The sequence below is a fragment of the Phalacrocorax aristotelis genome, chromosome 1 (assembly GCF_949628215.1).
Source record: "Phalacrocorax aristotelis chromosome 1, bGulAri2.1, whole genome shotgun sequence".
NCBI lineage: Eukaryota > Metazoa > Chordata > Aves > Suliformes > Phalacrocoracidae > Phalacrocorax > Phalacrocorax aristotelis.
In genome coordinates, this window is record NC_134276.1 from 23,477,852 (window position 1) to 23,486,229 (window position 8,378).

Here is an 8,378-nt window from a genome sequence, read left to right on the forward strand (position 1 = left end):
CTAGAAAGGGATTCCTAGGCCTCTGATTCCAGTCTCCTGGCAACAAACTATTTGTTTTAGGAAATAGCTCAAATTTTTCCCGTCCCTTTGCAAGTGAGTGTCTGTTCCCATCTTTCAAGGAAGGTAAGTCTGACTTCTAAAAGAGCCCCAAACTGAGAATGGAATAGGGGGCATTGCAGAAGCTGAGACATTAATTAGAACAAACTGCCTGTGTTTACCTGAGTCACAGCAGAGCAGAACACACAGGTGAGATGGAAGCAGCTCCTCCTCATCAGCGAGGAGAGAGGGAATGTCCTACCACCACCAAGGACCTCAGCTGGAGCAAAGCCCAGAGAGCTGTTAAAGTCTCCAGGATAGTCTGGCCCCATCTGGCCCCAGAGGTTTCTGACTCTTCTCTGCCATGGCTCTCACCCAGTAACCAGAGCTGGTTTTGCTAGGGAGCTTCCTGGCACACACCTCCCTGGCAGTTGTCCACTGCTGCATCAGGCCACCCATCCCATGCCCTTTCACGCCAAGGTGGCCTTGTTTTCTTGCCAAGCTACCTGTGCAGCCGGATGTGCCTTCGTCAGACTTATGTCCTGCTGACTTTCCTTACCACTTACGAGCTGTTTGATCCTGGAAAGCCTCCAGCGCCGCTTCTTTGGCATCAACTCAACTTTTGCTTTCAGCTTTAACTGCTTTAAACTTAAGCACATAGCTCCATTACCCGTGTGGGACACAAGGAAAGTACTTGGTCACGAATTTTGGCTACGAAGCATTGCATCCAGCAGCACTATGTCAATGGAAGTGTAAACTCTGTGATTTCCACTTCCACTCCAGCCACTGATGGAGAGACAAAGGGAAACCTATGGCCTTGCACAGCCCTCTGGAGCCAGGATTTAAGTCACTCATAGCAAAACCCCCCTCATTATCTGAAGGACAGGCTCTGCCCTCTGTTATATTGCTGGGATGTGTGTTTCTAGCCTTAGCTTCACCCATGAGTGGGAACAGCCTGTGTCACCGAAGCCATTTATGTGGGCAAAAAGCAAGGAGGGACAGTCTCTGAAGTTGTTGCTTACTGCTGTCAGGTATGGGGGTTTCACATTTTATAAAGCTTACTGCCTTCATACTGCAGACCAAGAGTGCTCAGCTATCAGGCTGAGGGTATGTGACGTGTCCCCAGAAAATGGTCATGGTCAGAGAAAAAAGTAATTTGCTTTAGATGCCATCCAAGTCCTCTAAGGACCTTACTGTTCTCCCCATGGTGGGCTATGACTCATATGGTCATTTCTTGCCCCAAACTCAAAGAGCTTTCTTGAGAAACTCTTGTATTAGGCTAAGAGCTAAGCCAAGAGAAGGGATCCTATGGGCTTTCTATTTTGTACAGAGCAGGAAAATCTGTCAAGAGAGGTAGAGCAGGAGTTTGCTGTTGTGCAGTTTTGGGGCCAATCCTTCTGATTTCCTGGATTTTACCCAGCCTGGGCAGAGGGTCTCTGAGGACACCCGCTCTGGCCCCTGCCAGGCAGGCAAGGTGCAGGGACTCTGGCCCACCATGCCCCACCAGTCTGGCTTGGCTCGCTGCTGCAGGACAGTGGGGAGCTCTGCAAGGGATGCATGTGGGTTGGATGGGGAAGCACCACAACCAGCTCACCTCTCTGAAATGGTGCTTCTGGTTCAACGCCGTGGTCCAGCGACTGGGGTGATCCAGGTACCTGTAAATATCCTCCCAAATGAAGAAGATATGCAGTTTGTGCCTTTTTATTCTCCTTTATGGTGTGCAAGGAATATAAAGGAAGCTGGAAGGTTGGTGGTTTATTTGTTTGGGGATGGGAGGTGGGAAATGTTTGAAATTGGGTTTGGATATAATTTGCTTCATCAGATCCTTTTTACATAGAGAAATCTGAGTTCTGTATTTCCATTGTTAGGAATCTGAGGGTAGCTCAGAAAATAAATCTTAGCTTGCAAGAGGGGAAGAGATCTGGAATGGGGATTTTTGAAATGTGTCAGGCTTGTTTATATGTGTTCAATGGACTTTTTGGAAACATGAAACTTTCATGGACATCAAGAAGTTCACCTCAATGGAGGCAACCCTCTTTCTCAAAAGTCCTACAGGCAAGAAAGAGAAATGTTGATACTTTCAGCATTAAAACCAACAAGGAGCAGAATGCTGAAGAGATACAGGAGCTGTCTGAAATGTTGCTGTGCCTGGGCTGGTGTCGGGGGCTGCTGCATTCCACCATTGTGGTGAGGAGCCCTGGGCTCTGCCACTTCTGTACTACCCCAGCCCCACCGGCATGGAGGAATGCCAGGAAAATCACACCAAGCAGCACCTCTTACAGCCCCAGATCCTTTGTGATTAATTAACTTATTGATGGCCTTTCATAACTCCGTGGTCATCTTTTTTCGCGCTGCCATTAATTATTCCTGGAAGCAAATAAAAGGGCCCACTGATATCTCTCCCTCCCTCTTGCCACAGCCAGCTTTTCCTTAGGGAGAAAAAACTTGTGCTCGTTTGCAGTGGGACAATGCCGACTTTTGAACCTCTAACCACTAAACAAACAAACCTTGTGCTCTGCTCCACAATCCAAACAGGGTTTATTGACAGGCGTATCGCAGCAACGCGTAGCAACTCGGGCAGCAGCCAGGCTGGGGATCAATGCTGTGGGGGTGGCCCCGGGCGCCAGAGGGCATCCTCGAAGGGATGGCACCACCCGGGGCTGCCTGGGCCCCAGCTGCCAGCATGGCCACTGTGCCCTCCTGGGGAGAGCGCAGAGGAAGGAGTGAGTCATGGTCCCTGCAAAGCCTTTCTAACTCAGCCATCCCTGGTCCAAGCTGCTCCCCTCTGGTTTGAGGCTGGTGCTGCAGAGTTAAGCCCCTCAGTTTGGGTGCTGCTCAACTTTAGGTGTCCCCAGGGAAGCCGCTCCTCCAGAAAGATCCAAGGATCCTTTAGAGGCAAAGAAGGATGGACCTGGCTCCTGCCTCCCTCTGTTTCAGAGGGAACCATGGACACTGGACCCAGCAGGACATGGTGTGTGTCAAGCCCACATGCGATGAGCATAACAACTGCCTGGGTGCTGCACCCACATCTCCTGGCAAGACCTGCTTCAAAGACTACACATGAGGCAGAAAATCAAGCCGCTTCTCTGCACTGGAGGTGCTGCCTCCCACCATGGTACTCCCCCAGGCACAGGAGCCCTTGATCAGGTTGTATGGCCATATGGCCAGCCTGCGGGCCAGCACCCAACCCCTGGCCCAGCAAGCCATGGAGCTACATGCAGCCAAAATGTGGCGCAGAGGCTTTGGGGCTGGTGGTCCTATTTCCCCAGCTCTCCCAGGCAGTGAGAGCTACCTTGTCCATGGGGCCAGGCCCTGGCAATCCAGTCCTCCCTGTGCCGTCCTGCAGATCCTGCTGGCCTTTGGCTTTCAGCAAATAGATGAGAACAGGGTCAGCAAGGAGAAAAATAAAGTGCCCAAAGGCAGAAAATGGATATGTTAAATAAATTTGATGAGAGAGAAAATGGAAGTTTTTCCATGAGGTCAAATGCCGGAGAAGTCAGGAACCCACATGACATGTTTAGGGCTGGACAGTGCTCCCATCCCTGCTGGGGCCTGAGTCCACAAGAGCCAATCCCACACCCAGCCCTGGGCATGGCTGCAGCGTGGCCATCCCAGCCCAGTTGCATGGCCTCACTTTTCAGTGCGGTTTCTCCCGGCCGTAAGTAAGAAGTACGCACGGCAAATAGCCAGGGCAATTTGGCCAAATCAGCGAGATTTTTCTTGTTTTCATTACCAGGCTGGTGAGTGGTTTGGCACCCCTGTCCTGGTCCCCACCATTTAACCAGCAAGTGGAAATGGGCCACAGCCTGTGCCTGGTGGGGTCTGGTACAGCACAAGGTTCTTCCGAGGATTTCTCCTCCTGGTGGGGCTGCGGTAAAGCCTACATAAAGCTGATAAAACCAAGGCGACTTTGGAAAACTAGCTGGAAAAAAACTCCAGACAAGCCAAAAATTGTAAGGAGGTGAGAAACAGCACATAATTTAACCAACGGGACGTTGCACAGACAAGCAAGGCTCCTCACTCCAGCATGACAGGACGTCTTCTTCAGAGGAGACTTCATTCTTCTGATTTCTCTGCGCTGCAGCTAATAAATCTGGCTGGGTGACTATCAGCACCGGATTTATGGGCTCTTTTACAAGTGTCTAACATTTAGCAATTCACTTCTGAACCGTTTAAGTAGCGCCTTATCTCATCTGCTCTGGCCCTTAGGGCAGGATGAACGTTTTGCATATTTATGGTTACAAGAAAAAAATAAAATAAAATGTAATAAAATAAAAAAAATGTGCTTTAATTTTCTTTTTTTTTTCCCTCTTAAAATTCATCGTTAGCCCAACAACATTTCTAAGGTGTTTCGGACCGATCCCTGAGATTTACCGGCGGGTTGGCCTGGCAGGCAGCGCCCCCCCCCCCAGCCTTTTATCTAACAAACTCCAGGGTAAAGAAACCACCGAAACATAATAATAATAATAATAAAGCGATGGCCACGCTTCCCCCGGACGACGAGACACATACACTGTACATCTGTACACACGGCCGGCCCCGCGGGGCGGTGTAGTGCATGGGCGGGGGGGGCCGCTCCCACTGCGCCCCCCCCGGCCCCGGCCCGGCCCGGCCCGGCCCGGCCCCGCCGCGGCCGCTCCCTCCGGCAGTCCCTGCGCCCCGGTCCCCCGGCCGCTGTCACTGGGGGACGGCGGGGCCCAGCCCGGCGGCGGCCGCCCCCGCTGCGGGACCCTGCAGCGGGGCCCCGGGGCTGAGCGGCTCCGCCCCGCCGGGCTGCGCCTGCTGCAGCTTCTTCTTGTTGATCTTCCTCTCCTTCGCCCGCCTGTTCTGGAACCAGATTTTCACCTGCCGGGGGCGGGAGGGGGGGATAGGGGAGTGAGGGGGGTGGGGTGCCCGCACCGAGAGCGCATCGCCGCTTCGCGCATCCCCTCTCCGTGCATCCCCGCCCCGCACATCCCAGCCCCGCTCATCCCCGCCATGCGCACCCCCGCCACGCACATCCCCGCCACGCGCATCCCCACTCCGCACATTCCGGCCCCACGCATCCCCGCCCCCCGCATCCCGGCCACACGTGGCGGGCGTGGGCAGCGCCGCGCGTGGGGACAGACCTGCCTCTCCGACAGCCCCAGGTTGGAGGCCAGCTCCGCTTTCCTCCTGATGGTGATGTAGCGGCTGTAGTGAAACTCCTTCTCCAGCTCCAGCCGCTGGTGGTCGGTGTACACGACGCGGTACTTGTCTTTCGTCCTGGTTTTAACTGCGGAGAACAAAGCCGGGGTTAGGAAAGCCAAAGGGCCTGCGTGGAGCGCGGGTGTCCTCTATGCGGGTGCAGGGCGAGCAGGATCGGGCCTCCCCGGCTCCCCGCTCGCCTCTCCCTGCCCCGGGCTTTACTAAGCATGGCTTGCAGTGGGGAGAGGAGCGGGGACTCGGGGCACGAACCCCGGGCATGCCCGCTGCAAGGGCGAGCCGAGAGCCGGCTCTCGGCCCCTGCCCCGCCGCACGCCCGCGCATCGCGCTTGGGACGCCTTTATTGTGCACTTGCTGTTGGCTTTCGGTTTTGTTTTGCCTTCCCTACCGAGAACAAACTTTTGACGAAGAGAAGGGAAAATGGAAAAGAAATAAAAGCCCCGTTCAGGGCACGGCGGCTTCGTTTCTAAACGAGAAACACCGATTTGAGCGCGGGGAACCGGCAGCGGCCGTCGGGGGCCCCTCGGGGCCCGGCCGAGATCCGGCCCGGCTCCCCCCGTTTCTCCCCCGGCCGCCGGCGCCGGGGCAGCGACTAAAGCGACTTCTTGGTGGCCCTGGAAGCGCGACATGAACTTCAGCCCTCAAAAAACACCCCCCCACGCCCCCGAAAAATCAAACCCGACGACACGGGAAGGCGAAAGCCAGCGAGCGGCCAGCGAGCGTGCATCGCCGCAGCCGCTGCCCTCCTTTCCCCCGACAAGAGGGTTTCTTGTCGAACTGGTTGTGTCCCCGGCCCTCCCGTTCCCCAGGGAGCCGAGGCGGGGAGTCTCTGTCCCCAAGGTGCTTAATGGCTAGCAGGCTGACTTTGTTCAGGTAAACTCTCTGCAAACCACAACAAAAGCACCCTGTAAAGATACAAGCCTGATCAGAGAAAACTCCCCAGAGCCGGTGAATAGGGAACACAATCCCAAACAATGCAGGACAAGGAGATCTTATCAAAGAAAAACCCTTCTCAAAGCCTTAATGACAGCCACATTCTGTTTGAATTACCACTACTGAACAAATGGCGGCAGGCGCTTTCATCCCCCCAGCCCTGCGCATTAACATAAACACTGGCTCCAAAGGCAGAATTTGAATGGAGACAAGGGACCGGCCACCACCGCACAAGCCCAAACTGTGGGAACACACCGGGCTGCTGTGGGAAGGGCGACGGGGCTGGGAGAGCTCTCCCGCCACCGCCAGCCGGGGCCGGCACCGGGGCTTCCCTCCGAGGTGCGGCGGCCGCGGGCGTGGCCGGGACCCCCACGGCACCCCTCCCCGCCCGGGGAGCCCCCGCCGGCCCTGCCGTCCGTCACCCAGGACGGGGGATGAGACAGGAATGCCAGAATTTGCTGCGATACTCGTCACCCTTTTTTTAAAAGCCACTATATATAAATATTAAAAAAAGGAAAGACCAAAAACTAAAGGGAAAAGAGCAGAAAACAGCCGTGGAAGGGGTGTATCGAAGCGGGGCGACACGCACCTCCCCCGGCAGACGCGGGAGGGAAATAAAAGAGAGGGTCTGCGGGGGAATTAACATCACAAGGGAGCGCGGCGCCGGCCATGGCGTGACCCGTCCTGCCCACGGCAGCCGCGGGGGGACTGGAGCGGGGGGGGGCACGCCCTCGCACCTCCCGGTGCCAGCGGCCCGGTCCGGCCCGGCCGGGAGCACAGCCGGCGGGGGTCGGCGGGCAGCCCGGTCGGGAGGCCCAGGTCGCAGGGAAACCTTAATAAAGGGTAGGCGCCCAGTGAGTCAGAAACAAACGCAGAGCGACACCGGCCGATGATTTATATGACTATAATTGGTTATAAAAATCTTCTAAGTGGCTATAAGCGGACGAGCGGAGCGGCGGGAGGAAAAGCGAGCGTTCCCTCGGGATCCCGGGGCATTCCGCCGTGCTCCGCCGCAGCCGCAACCTCGGGCACCGGCGTCCCGGGGCCGGTGGCGGCCGCTCCCCGGCGGAGAGCCGCTCCTGCCCCTGCCTGCCTTGCTTGCGGGCTCAGCCCGGCAGCCCCCGTTCTTCCAAGGACCGGCCCCTCGATGGGGGTTGTTTCGGGGTGATTTCGCACCGCGTGCCGGCGGCACCCGGGGGTGGGGGGGGAGCGGTCTGCGGGGCAAGCCCCCCGCCCCGGCCCGCACTTACCCTGGCTGCTGAGCGGGGTCTGCGCCGGCTTCCTCATCCAGTCGCAGAGGCCGCGGCGCTGCCCGCCGGGGGAGAGCGGCTCCGGCGCGGCGGCGTTGGCGGCAGCGTTGGCGGCGGCGTTGAGGGGCTGCATGACCCCGGCGGAGCAGTGGGGCGCGGGGCCGGCGTGGTGGTGGGCGTGCGGGTGGTGGTGGTGGTGGTGGTGGTGGTAGTCGGCGGGGCTGTAGGCCATGGCGGCGGCGGGGGAACCGCCGTTGAGGCCGTGGACGGCGCCGGCGGCTGCCGGCGCCCCTTGGCCGTAGGCGCCCCAGTCGTCGCGGAGCGGGGCGGCGTAAGGCGCCGGCCAGGCCGGGCCGGGGGACTGGGCGCTGTCGAGGTTCACATGGTAGCCCCCGTAGTCCGCGTACTGCGGGGCGCCCACGAAGTTCTGCGCCGCCAGGTTGAGCCCCCCCGAATGTCGCACCGGGCCGGGGTACATGGGCCCGTCCTTCTCCAGGAGGTAGCTCACGTACATGCTGGCGGGGCCCCGGCGGCGGCTCTCCGCATGCTGCTCGGGGCTCTGGCAGCGGCGCGGCTGCTGCCTGGGGCCGGGCTGCCCGGGGCGGGGAGGGGGCAGGCGGAGGGGCCGCGGCCCCGGCCCTGCGCTCCGCGCTCCGCGCTCCCGGCTCCCGGTCCGAACCCGATGGCCGGCAGCACTTACATGATTAACGATTGTTTACAAGGCTCTATTAGTAATGGCCCAGACACACCAAAGGCAGGTGACGTGGAGAGGCGCTGGGTATATAGCTACTACCCCTAAAAGACGATTTGCATTTAAAAAGATAAGGAGAGGGCAGCGACCTGATCACAGCTAAATATTCAAGCCTTTATTGTTTAAGAGCTTCCTCCTTCCATTGCAACCTGGTGCACTTTAACCTCCAATCACAGGTTCAAAGGATGAAATCAAGAGACTTGCAAAAGACAGAGAGGGAGATC

At 57.7% G+C, this 8,378-nt stretch overlaps 1 protein-coding gene across 1 annotated transcript; it reads right to left on the bottom strand.

Annotated features, from left to right (window-relative positions):
- Positions 1-4,300: 4,300 nt before the first annotated feature.
- CDX2 (caudal type homeobox 2) lies at positions 4,301-8,116 on the bottom strand. Its single transcript, XM_075081908.1, has 3 exons — positions 7,404-8,116; positions 5,145-5,290; positions 4,301-4,881 (listed from the first exon to the last, which is right to left on the bottom strand). The coding sequence occupies exons 1-3, from the start codon at positions 7,915-7,917 to the stop codon at positions 4,714-4,716; spliced, it is 828 nt and encodes a 275-aa protein (XP_074938009.1). The 5' UTR covers positions 7,918-8,116; the 3' UTR covers positions 4,301-4,713.
- Between the last annotated feature and the right edge of the window lie 262 nt (positions 8,117-8,378).

Excerpts from the sequence above, each read along its gene's own strand:
- CDX2 (XM_075081908.1), bottom strand. The coding sequence starts at position 7,917 with ATGTACGTGAGCTACCTCCTGGAGAAGGACGGGCCCATGTACCCCGGC. Across the intron at positions 5,291-7,403 it reads GACCCCGCTCAGCAGCCAGG|TTAAAACCAGGACGAAAGAC; the intron begins GTAAGTGCGGGC and ends TGTTCTCCGCAG. Across the intron at positions 4,882-5,144 it reads TGGGGCTGTCGGAGAGGCAG|GTGAAAATCTGGTTCCAGAA; the intron begins GTCTGTCCCCAC and ends CGCCCCCGGCAG.